At 40.3% G+C, this 21,521-nt stretch overlaps 1 protein-coding gene across 1 annotated transcript; it reads right to left on the minus strand.

The window, feature by feature from the left end:
• Positions 1–585: 585 nt before the first annotated feature.
• Cyp18a1 (Cytochrome P450 18a1) lies at positions 586–5,914 on the minus strand. Its single transcript, XM_030390117.2, has 5 exons — positions 4,595–5,914; positions 3,132–3,253; positions 2,599–3,028; positions 2,241–2,505; positions 586–1,598 (listed from the first exon to the last, which is right to left on the minus strand). The coding sequence occupies exons 1-5, from the start codon at positions 4,980–4,982 to the stop codon at positions 1,190–1,192; spliced, it is 1,614 nt and encodes a 537-aa protein (XP_030245977.1). The 5' UTR covers positions 4,983–5,914; the 3' UTR covers positions 586–1,189.
• Positions 5,915–21,521: the final 15,607 nt, after the last annotated feature.

Raw genomic sequence — 21,521 nt, forward strand, 5'->3', positions numbered from 1 at the left:
TTCTATGCTTAACATGCTTAGAACATTTATCTTATAGCAATATAAATAATAAATAACAATCAAAATATTTTTATACTTATTTTAAGCGGTGTTTGGCAAATAAAATTAATTCGCTATTCTTTTAAGACTTATGTAAACGGAAAAAAATAAAAAAATCTGTTCAATATTTTTTTTTTTATACAAATTTAACGATTGAAAATAAAAGATATGTTTATTTTTTTGGGAATTTTTAATTATATATTTTTGATTTATATAATTTTTTATTCGAACATAAAATGGTTTTCTATGTGCTCTATTTTTTTTAGCTGTCACAAAAAATAACAATTAAATAAATATATTTTAATTGATATTATTTTATTACATTTTTTTAAATACATTTTTTACTTTTTTTTTTTAATTTTCAGATCAAAACAATTAAATATTTTTACCAAATTTAGTTGTTCACTTCAGATTTTTATTAAAATTTTTTCAGCTAAAAAAGTTTTAATTATTAAAAAATAAATTAACTTTCTAATTTTTATTTATTTAATTTTAAAAGAAAAGAATTTGTTGTTTTTGTTTTCTAATTTTGTTTTATTATTAAAATTTTTATAATTTTTTTGTTTTGTATTATTAATTTATTTTTATTTTACCTATATTTGTGTGCTTAAAATAAACCACAGTTTGTTTTGTTGTTTGTTGTCGTAAATGTAACAAAAAAAAAACATCAACTAACTAAAGACAAAAAAATTATTTATATATATATGTATCTATATAAAGATGTTTGTAAACAAAATATTTCAACTTGGCTAATTAAAATGCTAATTAATTAATGTATTTTAATTACGAATTAATTATTAATTAACTGAACACAGCTTCTTGGGGTTGAAAGAATAGAATTTGATTGCTTCATAACATAGCTAAATGATTAACGATACAGATGCCTTGTCCATAGATAGGTAGACAAATGGATCTGTATCGCTTGATGACAGGCTCGTCGTATAGCCTTTGAAAACTTGTTACTTAACGCTAAGCCTAAGGCCTAATTTCTTAAGCAATATTATCGCTCTATCTATGCATATAAATCTCTAGTAATAATAATAATAATATTAATAATAATAATAATAATAATAATAATAATAATGATAATAAAAAAAAAAACTTGTGTAGGAACAAAACCGTGCTCTGTTGAGCCCCGCCCAGTTGGGGCTCAGTTGGCGCCCACATTGCGCACTTGATGCGGCTCGCTGGCCGTGGGCGCCAGGGGGCGACGCTTGAGGCAGACCTTGAAGGACTCGGGCGTTATGGTGGCGCCCACATTGCCCTTCAGGCTGGGCAGCGGCTGGCCCTCGGGCAGCGCAATGTCGAAGCAGTGCATGAACGAGGCGAAGAACAGGAAGAGCTCCATGCGCGCCAGCACATCGCCCAGGCACATGCGTCGGCCCACACCGAAGGGTATAAAGTATTCCGGCTTGCGCACCTTGCCCTCCGTATCGATGAAGCGCGATGGGCGGAACTCCTCCGGCTTCTCCCACAGATTGGGGTCCATGTGTACGCTGTTGATCAGCGGTATGACGTGCGAGCCGGCCGGTATGGTATAGCCATTCAGTTGTACATCTCTGTGAAGCGATAGCAAATAGAGAGCGAGAGAGAGAGGGGAAGATGATGGCAAGTTAGTCAAGTGTTTCAAACGAGCTGCAGTTCTTCTGCTTTTAGTATTATTGATTCGCTGTGCGGTTATCAGCTGACAAGCCTCTAATCAGAATTATCAAGTGCGTAGAACCGAAACTGGGCCAAACTGCGACGCAAAGGAAGCGCGTCCAATGATACCGCACGGCCGGACGCAGAGGGGCGGCGCTGGAGTGGCGGAGTGCGGAAAGAGCCCGGGCTTGAGTACTGAATGAAAGGCAGTTTCCCAGTTGCTTGGCTTTCCAGTGCCAGTGCCATTTGATTTGATTTGATTTGATGGGATGCGATGTGATGTGAGAGGCAAAGCCCCAAGCACCCACCGCAGCTGCCGCACCCCCTCCGCAGGCCGGCCCCTTGGCGGCGACAATGAATGTGCCAATCGCGTGCCATTGTCCATGCGTGGAGTGAATGAACGGACGAGTGCGGACCTCGTTGTCGTCATTTGCATTCAGCATTTGCGCACAATTCGCTGCATGCGTAAGCATGCGCCCGCACGGCCCACAAGCATGGGCGTGGCCAGCTGATAACCGACTGATAGCTGATGAGCCGATGGCCAACTATCGATAGCTTACCTTGTGGGCGAGTGTGTGGTGGCCAATGGCACGATGCTGGAGCGGCGCATCGACTCGAGTATCGTCGACTCAGTGACTGGCAGATACTGCAGATCCTCGATGGTGGGCAGACGATGGCGACCCACAACCTGATCGAGCTCGTCCTGGACGCGTCGCATCTCCTTGGGATTGCGCAGCATGAACACGTTTATCCACAGCAGCGTCGTCTTGATCGTCTCCATGCCCGCCGAGAACAGATCGATGATCACCTGAACCAGCTGCTCCTCTGCAATGAACAAGGCGTTGGGGAGAGCGAAAGAGAATTGGTTAGCATTCGGTATTCAGTCGAGCGGCAGGCCAAGCCGAGTCGATCACTTACCATGATCCTTGCCGTCAAAGAGTTCCGCATCGGTGCCTTCGGCCTTGGCCTTCTCGATCTCGCACAGATAGTAGTCGACCAGATCGCGCACATTGCTGGGATCGAAGCTGCGCTTGTGCTCATCGATGACGTCACGGTAGAATTTCTGCATCTCGGCACGATTCTGGGCGATCTTGTTCTTGGCCGTCGAGATGCTGGGGAAGCACTGCAGCGTCGGTATATAGTCGACGGTATGAATCTCGCCAAACAGCCGCATGCCCTCCTCGATCAGAAAGTTGAAGCGCCTGAACTTGGGATCGTCGATGCTGAAACGCGTCGACATCATCAGGCTGCAAATCACATTGCTCACAGCCACCGAGATGACCGGCGACATGTCAATCGGCTGTCCGTCGCTCGCATGCAAATGCCCAATGAACTCGTGCACCTCCGTCTGCGCGAGAGTGGGAAGAGAGAGGGAGAGAGAGAGTTTAGTGAATGTTCTCTCGGCTGCTCATCGTCATCATCAACGTCGTCGTCGTCGTCGTCGTACTCACCATGATGCGCTTCTGCATCTGCTGCTTGCCGTTGCCCATGTAGGTCATGCCGAACTGGCGCAACTTGTCGTGCAGAAAGCGACGCTGATCCTTCCACAGTTTGCCGGTGCTATTGATGATGCCTGCAAGCGATACAATGCCGTCCAATATATTAAGACAACTTGTTCATAATGTCACATATGCATGACTACAAACTACATATATCTCTATACAAATATGTCTATATAATTATATATATTGTATATATTTATATATGGCTATGGCGAACTGAGTTTTTATTTAATTTTTAATTGTATTTTGTTGCTGTTGCTGTTGCTGTCTTCTTCTTTCTCTTTCTTTAATTGAGGTAGGCTCTGCCCCACTTCTGGGCCAAAAATGAAATCACCAATGCAAGAAATGGAATTTTTTATATTTTATTTCTCTTATCATTGGAATACAAAATAAAATAAAAGCGGCTTATGGCCGGGCCAAAAGCAGCCGTAAAAGAAAAAAAAATAAAATAAACAGCAACAACAACAGCAACAATTATATATTAAGTTAAGCGGGCAACAAAGAAATGCATTGCTATTGTCATTTACTTCATCTTCTTCTTCCTCTTCTTTTTCGTTAATTTTTTACATTTTATTGAAAGTTGAAGTGCATTGCGATATACATACATATATACAGATTTATATATGTATATACATATATTTATATTTAAAGGTATGCATGTATCTGCTTGACTGCTTTTATTTATTTATTTATATTCACATTAATATTTATATATTTATTTGCATTTTGATTATTTATTAAACATTTTGTGCTGGCGCAGCAAAAGCTTGGAACGTGTCGATTGATTTGTAAATTTCCATAGTACGCAAAATAAAAATACTATGAGTAGTAAACTATATATAAAACAAATATAATAAAAACAAATATACGTATATATGAATAAAATGTAAAAAAAATCAGAGCATAAAATTAAATTGATTGTCATTTAAAAAGTCAATTTGGTAGATGAAGAGAAGAAATGTTTATCATGTTTAAATATATGTAGATTTGAATTAAATAAAATTATTTGCTCATAGATATGTATTATTTGATTTTCATATAATTTAAGGAAAAGCACAATTAAAATAATATTTAAAAATATATTTTGTATGCCATTTTTTACTATTTAAATAAAGTGCAAATAAATATTTAAGTAATGTTTTTTTTATAATTTTTCAAATTTTTCTTTTCAATTAAAAAAAAAAATACGTTTTTTATGTTTATGTTTTATATGTGATCTTTTTATTGTTAATTTAATTTTTCTAATATTTTCTTCCAATTTTTATTTAGATTTTTTTTTTTTAGATTTAGACTTATTTGATTTTGTTTTAAAATTGTTTGTATGTTTAATTTGTACTAAATTTTTAAAAAATTTTATTATTATTTTTTTGTTTTAATTTTTCGATCAATTTTGTTTAAATTTGTCGACTTACCGTAACCGTTGAGCGTTTGCATGAACGGCGTGTCCGGTCGTCCTGTGAACTCCTCGCGGCGAAAGCACTCGCGTATCATTTTGTAGTCACTCATGACGACCGTCAGCTGGCTGCCGAGGCGGGTGGAGAAGAGGCTGCCGTACCTGGTGGCCAGCTCCATGAAGCGCGTGTGCTTCTCGTTGCCCATGAACAGCAGATAGCCGATGACCGGCAGGCCCCAGGGGCCGGGCGGCAGCTTGCGCAGCTCCCGATACAGGCGCAGCAGCCACTGGAGCAGCTTGATCAGCGTGAGGAAGCTCAGCGAGAAGAGCAGCATATTCTGGGCATCCTGCTGCTCCATCAGCAGCTGGCGCTTCACAAACTTTATCACATACGATTCGCCCAGCATGTTGCCGAGTTTTCTGTTGCTGCTCTCTGGTGCGGGGTGGGTGGGGCGTCGTCCTTTAAGCAGACGATGCTGTTTCCTTCTATGTATATATATATATCAGATATATATATATATATTTTTTTGTTTTTGTTTTTTGCTTGATTTATTTGCTGCACTGCAGAGTCATTTGTTGTCACTTTTGCTTTTACTTGGCGTCCGAACGTTACGAAAAAAATTCAATTCTTATGCTGGAATTTTTCCTTATTTTTTTTCCTTTTTTTGCTTTTTATTGTAGTTTTGTCCGTGGCGCAGGAAACAGTAAAAAAAATTTCTCCTTTTTGTGTGAATTGAGTTAAAAAATTTGTATTTCTTGTTAACCGCCTAAAATTGTGCGTTTGTTGTGTTGGTGTTGGTAACAGTTTAAGCGTAGATCTAAAAAAAAAAAATAGTTGCGTGCTCGGTGTCGAAGAAGTAGGCGGAGAGAGACCCGGAGACGATTTCGCGTCGAGCGTTTATAGTTTTCGACTAATGGCTCGAGCGTATGTCCTTGCCACTTTTATAACAACTCGGCCGCCGCTTCGCAGAGCAGCGCCGAACGCGAACGAGTGATCGACGGCAATCGCGGCTCGGCCGCTTCAAGCGCGCGCACACTCCCAGAGCCAGAGCCGACGACGACGACGACGACGACGACGACGACGACCGACCGACCGACCGATACGACGCTGCCGTTTGCGACGCAGCGCGTCTGCAACGTAGTCGAGCTGCTCGATTGGGCAGAGCGCGGGCTGGCTGCGCAGCTCCGACTCTGACTCTGGCTCTGGCTCTGGCTCTGGCTCTGACTGTGGCCCGCTCTGGGACAGAATCTGATAGTCAAAAGCTGGGCAGCGGCTGCTGCAGCTGCTGCTGCCGTCGCTGTCGCTGTCGCTGTCGGCGTCACTCACAGCGCACTCGCTCATATCAGTGTTCGTCTACGTCTTTGTCGCCCTCTCCATCTCCATCGCCATCTCCATCACCATCTCCGACTCAGTCTCAGTCTCAGTCAGCGACTCTGTTTGATGCGCTCATATTAGTCTTGAAATGACGCCGCCGCTGCTGCTGCTGCTGCCGTTGCTGCTGCCGTTGCTGCTGCTGCTGCTGCTGCTGTCGTTTCGCCCCAGCTAGCAGCTGCCCCCGCTGCCCCCGCTGCCCCCGTCCGCTGACCAGCGGCAGCGGCAAATCAACAAGTTTCCAATAAGCAGCGCAGCCAGGGCGTTTCACTCAATCGCAGCCAACATGTTGCCAGCGAGCATGTTCGAACACGTTTGAGCTCAAAGCGGGCGCTCGGCTTTTGTTTTGAGTGCAGCGCGAGCGCCGCTTGCGCTCTCTGTTTATGTTTTTTTTTTTTTTTTTTTTCTTCTTTTCTTGTTGACTGTGCTCCAAGCCAAGCTCAAGAGCAACCAGACGCTGGCCAGTCGGCGCTCGGCAGTCGACAGCGGCTGACGCAGCTCTCGCTGGAGCGATGCGCGCTTGACTTTGCAGTCGCAGTCGCTGTCGCAGTCGTCGTCGTCGTTGCCGTCGTCGTCGCAGTCACTGTCGCAGATGCTCGGGCAGATGTACTTGCAGCGCTTATCAATTGATAAGACATACATACATATGCACATACATACATACATATGCATAAAATCTAAGCTACACTGCGCGAAAATTCATACAAGTTAAACACATATAGCGGAAGCAGTTGCACTTGCCTTTACCCCTCAAGAGCAGCCAATTTGCATTTGGGGTCAATTAGCCAAGCCTTCGCCCACAATGAACAAGAAGAAGCCGAGCGGCAGATAAACAAGATAAGAGATCTCTTTATATGACAACAACAACAAGAACGACTCGGACGATGAAAAGGTTTTTTAATGTTTCTTATTATTTTTTTGGTTCGATTTCAAATTCAAATTCAAATGCATTTGTAATCAATTCTGCAGAAGTTTCTGTGGCTTTCGATTTCGTTTCGTGGGTTCGCCTTTCGATTAATTCAACGATTTGTTTGCTTCTTGTTTACCAACAACCAAAGACCATGCCGGTTTTTGTTTTGTTGGGCTTAAGGACAAGATCTGACCCTCAGCCACACGCCAAACGCTGCCGACATCAGCGGCGCAGTCTGCAGTGGCAAAGAAAAAAAATTCAAAATAAATGAAGCAAAGTGACAGACGGAACCAGAAGCAGACGCTCACTTGCTGGCCCAGAAACTTCGATATATGCACATATATCAAATAAATTGTATATGAATATATGCATTCAAATAAATGAAATCATATTTACATTATAACTTAAATTATATGCCGTAAGTATTAGCAATATTAAAACTTCTCGCACTTAAAAAAGAAAAGAAATTTTTTAAAATAATATTTTAAGCTTGAACTTGAGTGAAAAATCTAAGGTTGTAGATGGATTATATCCTAATCTTGGTCATCATATTATATATTTAGTTATATATGTATATGCATACATAGGAACATATAGATAAACTAGATAAATCAACTCACTTGCTACTCACTTTATATAATAATATATATATATATATATATATATATATATATATATATATATATATATATATATATATATATATATATATATATATATATATATATATATATATATATATATATATATATAATCATATATTACCTAAAAGTAAATTCAGCACCTATGTATCACAACTCATTAATTCATATTCAGAAAAAAACAATATTAAAAGTAAAAGTAAGACAAAACAAACAATATTTTTATTGAGGATTAATTTACTTAGTCGAAAGAGTTAATTTGTTTTGGGTCCGTCTGACTGTACGTCTGTCTAACCATACGCCCGTACGTATGGGTATCCTCTTCTGATTATTAAGTACTAAGATTTTCTCAATACGCCCAATAGGGGTGTGGCCTATCAAGAAGTACAATATGTATTTTGTAACTCTGAAATGCTACTATGTAAAGTGTTAAGGAATTGAAATGTGGAACACGTACACGAGTTGGGATCAAGATAAAAAATTGTTTATAAATATGAAAAATACAAAATTAAATATATAGAATTCTTATTTATATAGATTTCATATTTAATCTATATAAAATAAAATATATATATATATGTGTTTTCTATGTGTAAGTTTGAATCTTCACTAGAAACTAGCAACAAACTAAATTTATCGACTAAACTGAGCTGTAGATATCCTTTATTTAGTTGATTAAGGTATATTTTGATACCATATAATGTACGTGGTAAATTCGGAAGAAGAAAAATTGCCAGCATTTGGGCTGTGACGTGATACTTGATTTATGTTATATTAGATTATTTAGATAATATATTGAACTTATAATATTTTTATATTTTACTATTATTATATTATAATGCCTTTATTTATAGGAACTACCCAATAAAAATATATGTAGAACACATATTTTTTTGCTAGACTTTAGCTAGTTATTTACAGTAATTTGGACTAATTAAACTGAATACCAACTGTAGCTACAGCACCGTCTGCTAGGGCCTTCAACCTTAGCCAATTTGCTGGCATTTCTGCCAGCCCCAGCTCCGATCTCTCACAGCAGCACACTCCATATACGTACGTACGTATATACGACAGCTCTGTGTATTGCTATAGCCAAATCCCACAAAAATTCTTGACCGCTAATGGACGCCTGTTTTGACAGTCTGTGAAATAATTAACCACATTCAGATATTTATGCGTATTGTGAACGGATTATGCACAATATTTGCGGTATTTTGAAAATGTTCAAAGCGACAGCGTGGCCTTATGCTGAGCGAGTGTGTGCATAGATACCCTGTACCTGAGCAAAGCACGGGCACTGAACGAAGGCTTCTTCGAGTGGGTATTACAGCTGCATTCAATATGGGTAGAGCTCGACAGAAAGCAGCGCAAACTCTTTACAGCATTCAAATTGTCAATTGAAATTGCAGGGCAGCAGCTAGTCGAGCATGTGCTATTTAGAACATGCTCTACTCGTTTTGTTAGCATTAGCGGGCAATGAACTAATTTGCATCTACTTAAATTCAATTCAATTTTGATAATTAGTAAGCATCAGCAAACAGCATCTGAATCTCCCTAGCAACTCTCTCTCTCTCTCTCTCTCTCTCTCTCTCGCTCGTTCTCTCTATCTCTTCATATTGAAATATATATATTTATGCATTGAATTTGTCTAACTTGTTCTCTGTCTCTCTCTCTCTCTCTTTCGCTCTGCTTCTCTGTATGTGCCTTCTGAGCTTTTGACTGCTTGATGAATGAAGCATAAGGCGAATAACAAGTCAGTGGCAATGTCAAGTGCAGCACAGTCGCAGTCGCAGTTCCCTTTCCCGTTCTCATTCCCAGAGCCAGAGCTGAAATATACTAGAAGACAAATGTTTCGGCGCAGCAGCAGCTTTAATAAACAACAAAAAAACACAAAAACCCAGAGCTTCAAATGCCAAATGTGAAGCTGGTAGCTTCAAGGCTGTGGCCAAAATCACGCGCCACAAATGTGTAAACAGGGCTGAAAGCGAGAGAGTAAAAGAGAGAGAAAGAGAGAGAGGGAGAGTGAGCAGAAGCAAAAGATAATCAAGCCAGGAGTTAAGATTGCGACATGGCAACAGCAACAACTACAGCAACAGCAACAACTATAGCAACTGCACTAGGCAGCAGCAACTGTTGTCGTACAGCCGCACAGAGGAGTAGCTAGTCGAGTCATTGAACTGGCAACAGCTGCCGAACTAGGATGCTGCATGTGGCAGGCAACTGCTGACGTGGCCTCTAGGAAATCAAAATCAAAAACGAAAAAAAAAAACCAAAGCACTTACGACAATGGCCGTTGGGTCAACGCACCCGCTGCAGCGCAGGACAACAAACTACCCATGCACACTCACTCACTCACTCACTCTCTCACTCTCCATCTCCCTCCCTCTCTGTGCACTTAAGGATCACACACACACACACACACACACACTGACAGACTGATCATGAAAATCGAGAACAGGAAAACTGTGCACTGCGCACGCGGCCTTGGAAGCGGTCATTGGCCCAGACACACAGATCTATAGCCAAAGCAGAGGCCGGTGTCAGCAGCGGCCGCATTGTTGAGCGGCCGGCGAAGTTTCCAGGAACTGCTGCCAAAAGGCTAATGACTGACTAGGCAAGCCCCAGAATGTGAACTGAAATAGTTACCGCTTGTACAGTCAGCCAAGGATACCGGACATGAGTCAGTGCAGAAATATGCCGCCAGAGATCTGACAGAGAGCCACAGCCAGAGGCAGAGCCACAGCCAGTGCCAGAGCCGGTGCCACGGCCACTCAGACAGGAGACAGTGTCGGATTGGATTTCAGTTTCGTTTCAGTTTCAGTTTCGTTTCAGTTTTAGAGGCAAAGGCGAATGAGACTCACTGCGCAGTCCCAGACGAACCCGGTGACAGGTAATAACTAACTGGTTTGCCACATCTCAATCTCAATCACAATCGCAATCCCAATCCCAATCTCAATCACAATCTCAATCTCAATCTGAATCTCTGATGCGAGGGGCAAAGGCAGCACAACCGTCATAACGTCAGCATATCCGCCCAACTGCGATTGCACTTATAGACAGCAAACGAATGGCCCATTAATTAATACGCGTTTCGAAACTGAAATATACAAAATTTAGTCATTAATATAAATACCGCAATTATCTACACACACACAGATAGCAGATATAAATAACGAATTTTTTTAATATATTCACATATCCATTTATCCATGCCTTATATGCATAATACTCTCTACGAGTGCCGAAGATTGTTTTCAGGAACTTTAGCAACAACACAAACTGAAGATGGGAACATTTCAAACTGTTTCTCTTCTGGTTCTGGTATACGATTTATGTCTATTCAGGTGTTATTTATTGACGAATGAACAATCCAAGTCCTGTCTTACTGCGCACTGTTATTCGATCACTGCTCTAAGTCGGGGATCATTTTTTTTTTTTTTTTTGTACAACTTCCATTTGACTATTTTACTATCCATTAGTTATCCATATCGCCTGCCCATGATAAGTAATGCTAGTGCTAATACTGACGCATATGCCGATGCCAATGCTAATGCTAATGCTAATGCTAATGCTAATGCCAATGCTAATGCTAATGCTAATACTAATGCTAATGCTATTGCTAATGCTAATGCTAATGCTAATGCTAATGCTAATGCTAATGCTAATTCTAATTCTAATGCTAATGCTAATGCTGATGCTAATGCTGATTACAATGCTGATTACAATGCTAATGCTAATACTAATGTTAATGCTAATGCTAATGCTAATCCTAATGCTAATGCTAGTGCTGATTACAATACTGATTACAATGCTAATGCTAATACTTATACTAATGTTAATGCTAATGCTAATGCTAATGCTAATGCTAATGCTAATGCTAATGCTAATGAGAATGCTAATGCTAATGCTAATGACAATAACGCCAACGTTAATGTTATCCTAATGCTAATGCTAATCATTGTGATATAGTGAGTTCTAATGCCCTTTTTAAGCGAATGCTAATGCTAATACTAATACTTATCATAATGTCAATCGAAATCCTAATACTGGTGCCAATGCTATTGCTAATGCCACTCATATTGATATTAATATGGCATTACGAAAATCTCATCTGTTTTTCAATTCAGCCTGAGCTGCATCTGTATCGGCATCGGCAGCAATAGAGTGTTCGGGGTTCGCTCTGAGAATTTTGCGGCACGTGTTGCTTAACGTTTTCTCTCTGTGTGTATTCGCATTCGTGATGCAATATTTAGAATTGTTTTTGCACACTTTTTATGGCGCGACCTTGAGCGGCCAAACAAAGCACCATTTGTAAAATACTCTAACATACACAGGCACGGGCAGGTATGCATTCAGGTGTGTGCATGTCTCTGCATGCATAGCAAAGCATGTTCACGCTTAGAATATACCTACATACATACATTCATACATACATACGTATGTCTATCTGTGTTTTTGTGTGCAGGTTCGCACACATTTGCAATAAATAACAAATTAGCCGACAAGCGAAACACAACAACAACAACAACAACAACAACAAAACTCAAATAAACCGAACAAATAACAAAACAAAAGAGTTTAATTCAGTCGGGAGGGAAGTTGCACCGAGAAAACCAGCTCGACTGAATGGATTTCGCTTACTTTCTATTCTTTTTCTATATGCGATATAACAATAAATATTCCACAATTAATTATTCTCGGATATTTGTTTCCTTTTCGCAGAATAATAAAAAGTGTATAGAATTATTCGTTGCTTAATTTATTCATGTCATTCTAAGTCATTAATTATTTATAGATCCAATAATTATTGGAAAAAGTGCATGCGCACATTGTTAAGCAATTAACGAAAGAAAACAAAAAACAAAAAACCCACTTTAAATAAAGCAATTTGCATTGTTTATTATTTTTATTTAACATCTATTTTGGCTTGTTTACTACGAGGCAAAAGATTCGCAAGTTAGAATATATGTTTACTCGCTATATGTTATGGAAAAAGTTTTTATTGTACAGTTTTACAGGTACATATATAGAGGGGCTGATAATAATGATGGCAAAGATAACGATTTTCCACGAAATTGGAATGGGAAATTGTCATAATGACAATGATAAGGATAATGATGATGCGATAGTGATAATTGTAACGGAAATTGAAACTAAACGGGTCATAATGACCGCTAATGACAATTATAATGATGAAGATAATAAATGCTAATTATGATGAACAATGATAATGACAATGCTAATGAGAATTGCTAATGACAATGCTAATAATAATGATAAGTGTAATGAAAATGGTAACGTAAACGACAATAATGAGAATGCTAATAACAATGCTGAGAATGCTAATGACAATGCTAATCATAATGATAACGTTAATGATTTGATAATGATAATGCTTATGAAAATGGAAGCGTAAATGCGAATGGCTAATGACATTGCTAATGGCAATGCTAATGACATTGCTAATGACAATGCTAATGATAATGAAAAGACTTTCCCGCATCGCCAGCTCTGATGCATCTACCAACTTTTGCGCAGATTACATCAGAGGGTCTTGCGTTTGCTGTGCTAGGCGTAAACAAGAATCTTAATTTCAATTGATTTCTAGTTTGTTTCAATATTTTATGCATATCTGTGGGCTCGCAAGGTGTAAACAATATTATTTCTTTGTTTATCTATTCCCCAATAATCTACGCAAAAGAATGCGTAAAATAGTCCTAAGCCTGAGAAGTATCGTAAATAGTTTCGGTGACAGGCCCATCTTTCATGTCGTGTGCGTGTGTGAGTGTGTGTGTGTGTGTGTGTGCGTGCTCTTGAACTTGAAAACAGAATTGTGAATTCCTGCTACAAAATCGAAAACAACAAAGGCAAAAACAAAAAACCGAAGACAAAAACAGACAAAAACAAAATAAGATACATTCAGTAAATGTCGAGGCGAAAATAAAGAAGAAAAACAAAAAAACAACGTCGAGCCACATGACAACGCAGAATCTAGCGAAGAATTGGCGGCAAGAGCAGATCTAAGCGCGTAGTGCTAGCCTGGTGCCGGCCAGCGATTTGAGACTTTGGCCACGATCCGAACTGGGCCGGGAAAGGGAGCGGGTGTGGGCACGGGAACGGGAATGGAAATGCGAATGTTTATGGAAAAGAATAGAATATTATGAAATTTACGACGAAAACAAAAATAAATCTTTCCGACTGTCCGTCCGTTCGTCCCTCCGTCCGTCTGTCTCTGTCCATTCCGATACACGGAATTCTAGCTACTTATTATTCGGCAACTATCAGATATATATGTATGTATGTAGCTGTCTTGCTCACGCCGTATACCATCTCGCTCGCACTCTATTGTCGCTCATCCTTTTGGCCTTGAAAACTCATTAATTCGAACTCGAGCTGACAAATCGATGTCGTGACGACGCAAAAGAAGCCGCCGCCACTCGAGACGTCTTAAGAATTTCACAGCTATCGAGCATACGAATCCGACGACTCGCGAGAGCTGCGTCTCGGCCTTAACGTACCGCCGATGCGCTACACGACCGTCCCTCTGCCCAAAGCTTATGCAGTTGGTCGTCAATTTCTATATAGATAGACACATATATACATACATATATATATATAGTATTTCCGCATCCATTTATGTATGTATGGCCACAGTATGCAATGGGAAGTCTTTAACACGTACGGGGTCAATGAACGCTCAGGTATTTGATTAGCAATTGCAGTACGTACGTACACATATGAGTCGAATGTGATCTAATCGCACGGTTAGTGCTTCCTATACACACAGAGAGCGATAGTTGGGCGAGATTATAAATGTGAATTCGGTGTTGTTGCGGACACGGCAATGCAGGTGTCTATATGGACTATAATACTACTACGTAGTAAGTATCTGGCCAGAGCCGACGAAATCCGATGCCCTCAACAGATCTTGAACAACATAACATATTTCTTGTTTACGTAAGCCAAGTCGATTCATAGCCGTTTCCAGAGATGCCAACCTCAGCGAATATAGCCTATATGCATGTCTGCAAAAATGTAATTCTTTGTTATTCCTTTGGTTCTCATGTGACTTTTCGTAGCCAGCGCACAGCCAGATACCCTGTAAAAGTTGAAAAGAATTCTGGAGAGACTTTTGAAGTATTGCAGTTGCGGAATTTAATAGAGATGATATATTTGCTTGGGTTTTTCCTATTTTTATTTATTTGTTTTTTAGTTTTCTTGACTTTTAAATACCTTGTAATATGCATATATAGTAACTTTTGCCTAAATTAAATTTGTATAATTTTTAGAGCAAGTTTCTTAAATCATAATTATTAAAAAAAAAGTATTACATTCAAATAATTATATATATATTTCAGGAAATCTACAAATTTTCTAAACTTATTTTCCATTTTATTTATTTATTTTTTATTTTGATAGACTCTTAGTTACAACATAATTTTTATATATAAATAAAATTCGGTTAACCTCAAAAGTTCTTAAATTCCAAAAATATATATCCATATATCAACCTCGTTAAACTCCCCCTTTCATTCCTCTTCAAGTGCAGGGTATCAAAAACAGCAATAATAAAATTATAAATTAAAGAAAATGCAAAAGCATTCAAGCCTTTGGCTAACGTGTGAAAATGTTGGCAATTCATTGAACTCCACCGGGAAAATATACATATATGCATATATTCTGCTTGGGCATTATGTAACTGGAGCTGGCGCTGGATGTGCGCCAACTGCGCAGCGAGCGTAGGGGATAGCAACAGTCGGCTCGATGCGCTGACATTCAGATTCACGCGCCAAAATATGCGAAGAATGTGCGTATTGCTGTCCGAGGCGGGTTCATTAAACTGACGGAATCGACAGCGAAGCGGAGAGGCAGAGGGGAACAGTCACAGAGACAGAGAGAGAGAGAGAGAAGGAGAGAGAGAGAGAGAGAGACTGAGGCCGGGAAGGGTGACTGAGACTCAGCCCGTTAGTTCTAAGGGCCCAACTGAAACTGAAAACAAAAAAAAAAAACAAAACAAAAAAAAAACTGCGACATTTCGTTTTCTGTTTACGTTTCTTCAGCTTCTGCTTCTGTTTCTGTTTTGTTGTTGTTGTTGTTTCTGTTATTGTTTATGAGCTTCTGCATAACAACAAATGATTAACAATATTGGCAGTTAAAGGGCCTCGCGCCAGCCCCTCCGCCCCCTGCTCCACCAGCTAGTAATACAACCTGTTGCCACACCGGCCGGGCCGCCAGTTGACTCATGCTGACTCGTCGATGGCTCCCCCCTAAGCATCATCAGCCAGCTAATCAGCTAATCAGTTAATCAGAATCCCCTGAGCCATGAGCCCTACACACAAATGATGAGTATCAATCCGACCCCCCCTCTCTCTCTCTCTCTCTCTCTGTCTTTCGGTCACCCACTCTATACCCATCTCGCTCGACTTTAAGCATATGCGTATTTATGAGATGCGGATACAACGTGTTTTCATTTTTAGTTTTCGCGCCAAGCTCTAGGTAGCAATGAACTTTGTAGGCGGCGGCGGCGACGGCATGCGATGTACACATGTCCGAGTCGGAGTACGACGAGTCCAAGACCGACTCTGAGTCTGACTCTGACTGTGATTCTGAATCTGATTCTGATTCTGAGATTGAGACTTTGACTGAGATTGAGATTGAGTCGGTGTCCGAGTCGGAGTCCGAGTCCCCCCCCATTGTCCGAGAGGCGTTCATTAAAATGGCCAAATGAGCTCAACCTGCGACGGCGATTATATAATGTCAGTCGATGCGCCATAGCCAGAGCGTCGTCTCGTCACCATAGCCATAACCTTGAGCGCGTACGCTGACATCTCCAGTCCCCAGCGACAGCTCGGCCAACCTCTCGTACCAATGCTCCGACACCGACACCAGCACCAGCACCGCCCCCGCCACCCCTTCGTCCAGCTAAACGCCAGCAGAACCAGCATCTGGCCCCAACCACCCCCCGCGCGACGTCCACAAGTCTCGCGGCTCGCGTCTCTCGTCACTCGAGCGGTTTCGTTTAGCATTCTTGCTGCTACTGCGCCATAGCCATAGCCAGAGACAGAGCCCGAGTCAGAGCCAGGCTGGAATCAAGCAGCTGCTGCAGGCCTGGCTCAAGCACTGTCTGTGTGTGCGTGCGTGTGTGTGTGTGTGTGTGTGTGCGTAGAGCGTGTTCTCTCTGTGGCCATGTGTGAGTGCGCGTGTGTGTGTTTGTGCCAAGGGGGGTTCAACCACCTCGCTTAGCGGCTAGCACCGCTGGGGTGGCGCACATTGAGCGTATTTCGCTTTTAGCCCCAACTAGTAGTGCGCCACTTCCTCGAGCATAAATTTAAATATTCCAGAGCTCCTCTGTAAGCCGCGCGCTTCTGTTTCGAAGATTCTTTCGGCTTGCGTCAATTGGCAAATGTTATGAAAATACGAAAATAAATATCTGCATTTATAATGGCGCACAAAACAATGCAAATTCTATCAAAACAAATGAAATTCTATTTGATATTCATATTCCTGTTCTAGAACACAAAGAGCACACCAAATGCCAATCAAATTAAAGCCAAATGAAATCATTATTAAGAAAAAATCAAATTAAAATAAAATAAAAAAATAAAAAAAAACGAGACTAGCTGCTGTTGGGCCACCTGTGAATGAGACAAGCGCGTAGATTTCCGGATTACGAGCCCCATCTCAGGCCTGAGCTCGAGCCGAGCCGAGTCAGTCCCGCTCCCGCTGGCCATGAACTCGTGCGCCAGCTGCGCTTTATTGGACATGACTGAAACGTCTTTGGGTTTTTTGCCATGTTCTTTGAATGAACCGTAGCTGGGCCTACGCAGAGACCCGTGCCTCTCTCCCGCTCCCCCCTCTTCCACCACCTCCAGCTCCTCCTCAGCCGCCCACTTGATACGATTGCCGTCATAGCAACCGATTCATTGAAATTTTTGTAAAAAAAAAAAACACACACACACACAAAGAACAAATATATTAATAAATTTCGTAAGAGCATCACAGAGAGACCGCGTGCTGGTCACATCGATTATGGATTCCCTGCCGCCGCCTCCCTCCATTGTAGTTTAGTTTGTGGCAAGATTCTAGCGTGTTTTTCTGACGCGTCGTCTCCCAAGTGTTTATGTTTTCATTCTGTTAGCTCCGGAATTGGTATTCAAGGTTACTCTTGTTTTCATGTCCATTGACCTATTTGGTATCACAAATAACACCATGCAAATGAGTCGCGTCGCAGCGTTCTATTGATCTATCCAGATAATTGCTATAGATCTCTCCCCCCCGAGCATTCCTTTCGCCGATTTGCGTTAGCATCATTTCACTCCCATGAGTGCTTTATAGTTCTGTGGAAATAGCCATATGAATATATTATGTTACTCAATCAGATATTCAAAATATTTCAGAGTCTCAAGTCCAAGAGAAGTTTCTATGCAAATGGGACAGTTCATTACAGCAGCGAACTCAATTTTTCCAGTAATCCAAGGTGCTTAAGGAAAACTTTGTTGTTTCAAAATGTCTTTTATCCAGGAAAGGAAATGAGGGTATTGGTATAATACACTTTTTATCCATTTTCCTATCTATACCTAGGGGAACTCCAAACTCCTTTAGGAAAAAATTATTCAACAAATAGGTATTTGACAGTCGGTAGTGCCCGACTGAAATAATCTAAATAAATTGTTTGTTTTCGTGCTTTTCTTTTTTTTTACATTACATTATAGCATTGTAAGTCATGTTAAGGTGGTTTTGTATGATTTTGGGTAATATAGATGGACAGTAATTTAATTTAGTTCAACCTAACGGGAATATGTAGAGGGTTGAATCGTTCCCCCTTTTCCTTTGTTAAGGTCTCTGTGTATTATGCCTGCACTTACTAATCTACTTAGTAGTCCCCATAACGATCTATAGAATATCCTCTTTTTAGTTGGAATCACTGGGAATCGTTAGCTCATATAGTTAGCCGTACCGAACTTGATTCTGAGAAAAACCGAGTGCTCCACAAATATTATTCAACAATTGTTTATCAGATTGGTTTTTTTTTTTCTGTTCTTGTTGTTGCTTCTATTGGCCCAGCAACAGCATTGAATGGAACGTAATTGAAGCAAAGTCGAAAGCGATTGCAGCCAAATGCCGAGCGCAGCAGAAAAACATTTCCGTTTTCATGTGTTTTGGGAACCAAAAGCAATAATAATAATAATAAGTTGGGTGTTGAGTGCACTCGGTACTCGGATGGGCCATTCTGGCGTGGGTCATTGTCACGAACAATGGCGAATATCATGATTTCACGGTGTGCTATGCCTCCGACTCGATACCGTGAATGACTATACGGTAATTCAGCGAAAACTATGCATCAACTCTTTGGACTGGCCAGCTCACACGATCATATATCATATCATATCATAGCAAGCTGAGAACGTGCTTTACGTACAGAACTGTTTTTAATATTAGGCAACAGTGAATAAAACAAAACCAAACAAATAAACAATGAATTGTTCGCTTCATTCTCATTTTTTTGTTTTTGTCATGTTATCATTTATAAACTCGGCAATCCAATACCATTCAAATAACCTTTTTAGATTTGTTTCAATTATATTTACTCGTATATTATTTGATTCATTGTGATTATAATATTTGTCTCATCTGAACCCATTGGAAAATGGAAAATCCACCAGTCCGTGCCCCTAAAAGTCCCTCTGTTTATATGTGATCTAAGGTAGCTAGATCTACAAATGTACAAATCGATTGAAATCGATAACAAATGTTGGCATATTTCGTAGATTCACGAAATTCGGTACATAGATTCGCTCAGGGAAACCACTTTAGGACTATCTCCACTAAGTTTGAAACATAAGAGATGGGCTTTAGCTTATAAATGCCCTGATCGATCGATTCTATAGACATTGTCGAATAAGAGGAAGGGTATACTCTAAACAAATTGCCAATGGGCGAGGTAGGGTATTTGGTAGTCGTGTTATGTATTTCATTTTACATTCAAATGCAATTCTCATATGAGTGCCAATTACGACCTAATCTTTTTCATACGAATTTGTAACGAATTTGTACTGGGGCATAGAACGGCCTGACAGGTGAGCGCTGCTCATTATATTCATATTGATAAGGAGGGCGATTCGCTGTTGATATTGACTATAATATAAATCGCTAGACCAATGACTTTTATAGCGTATATAGACGATTAATTGCAATTCAGCCAGTGCAAGGAAAATCATTTCTTCACTAAGTGTACTATATATGCTATATGCAAACTGTTTATACTATAAATACTATTATATAAACTACGTATACCATATATACTACTACTACTTATAGTAACAACAATCAAATGCTTATCATTTTACTACTAGTAGTGAATTATATAACTAAATAGAAAATCATTTAATTGCGTGCTTCTTGAGATCTGATGAAAATGTGTATGTAAACTTATTAGAGAATAGAGACTATAGCTAATTCGAACCTTATCAAAAATCAGGTGCGCACGTGTATGTGTTTGCATATATGAATTATGAGAATATCAGCTCTTCTTCAAGGGCTCAGTAGCTAGTCGAGCAGTCTTATTTGGACCCTAAACGTGATTTAATTTCTATTAGTTATTATACATATATCTTAAAGGCAACATTAAGCAAGAGCTGAGCATAAAGCAAAATTCAACAGTTTTCTCGACTCGTGTGTATATTTCATATTTCTCATAATAACACGATCATTTCGCTTGGAAAATATTCAAGAATGTGCCCAGCGGCTGGTTCTGTTCTTGGCTAAACATCAGGCGAGCTGCCGCCAGAGGGCGCTCTGCGCTCGCTGCTCGCGTGAGACCCATACGAACTACAACAAATTGTAATTATTGTTAAGATTTCGCTTACGCGCAGTTATTCAATCATTGCAGCTGTGTTACTGTTTCTGAAATCGTTTTAAGCCTTTTCTTTGCGGTAGGCTCAACGATAACAGCAAAATAAATTAAAATAAAATAAAGAAACTTTCACCACGCTTAAATTACAATTGCAGGCATTTAAAATTCAAGCTGCAAGTATGGGAAAAAAAATAAAAATAAAATAAAATGAAATAAAATTTATATGTATTAAGAAAATGATAAATAAAACGAAGCCAAATGAAGTCGCCAACTAATTTCGCTGCGCACGAAGGTCAACTGCATGAAATGAGCCGCAAAACTTCTCCAAATAGCCGAGCCACGTTTCAAAAATTGCGACAGATAAACAGCATAATTAATATACAATACGAATAACCCGTTCAACTGAAGTCGAGTCGCCGGATGGCGGCGGATAGCGAACAGCGAAATTCAAGTAACGGCGTCGCAATTGTATAATTGGGCAAAAAGGGCGCGTCCGTTGCGCAAATCCGCCTTCAAGTCTCAAGTCTCGAGTCTCGAGTCTCAAGTCTGAAGTCTCAAGCGGCCGCCGTTTGCCATCGAAGACGATTAACAAAATCACAGCAGCAACAACAACATCAACCGAAAACAGAAAATACAAAAAAAAAAAGCTGGTCAAGGTCGCCATGCCGTTGCCTTACGGGCCCTCCGTGCGTATACTTGATGGGCAACAGGCGCATGCACAGTTAGGCATTCGCTTAACGCCTTCAATAACTCAAGTAATTGTTCGCTTATAAGAGTTTGCTGTTGAGCTTAAAATAGCTACAAAATGAAGAAAAAAAAACGGTATATATGTATGCACATACATATATATGAATTCAATTCGTAAATTTCGTAATCGACTGCCCAGCGACAGTAACAGCAACAGCCGCAGCAACAGCCGCAGCCACAGCCTCAGCTTTAGCTTCAGCTCCGCCCCATTCCTTTGCCCTGCTCCCTTTACAGTCTGCCAATTACATAAGAGCGCGCGTACACTGACCTCTTGTTGTTATGCCCATAATACACTTTGCTAATGATATTACGCTTTTCTTATGAAGCGCACAGATGAGCGAGCCCATAGTAGTCCAGTTCTATGGTGCAAAGGTAGTCAAGCGTAGACTGACTAGGAGATACCCTGACCTTGGAGCAAACGGG

This window comes from Drosophila navojoa, chromosome X, assembly GCF_054131105.1.
Source record: "Drosophila navojoa isolate 15081-1374.11 chromosome X, UAZ_NAV_1.0, whole genome shotgun sequence".
Lineage (NCBI taxonomy): Eukaryota > Metazoa > Arthropoda > Insecta > Diptera > Drosophilidae > Drosophila > Drosophila navojoa.

What these genes read in the sequence shown, in the direction of transcription:
- Cyp18a1 (XM_030390117.2), bottom strand. Translation starts at nt 4,982, where the DNA reads ATGCTGGGCGAATCGTATGTGATAAAGTTTGTGAAGCGCCAGCTGCTG. An exon ending in AGATGCAGAAGCGCATCATG is followed by an intron (nt 3,029 to 3,131) that starts GTGAGTACGACG and finishes ACTCTCGCGCAG; the next exon opens with ACGGAGGTGCACGAGTTCAT. An exon ending in CTTTGACGGCAAGGATCATG is followed by an intron (nt 2,506 to 2,598) that starts GTAAGTGATCGA and finishes TGTTCATTGCAG; the next exon opens with AGGAGCAGCTGGTTCAGGTG.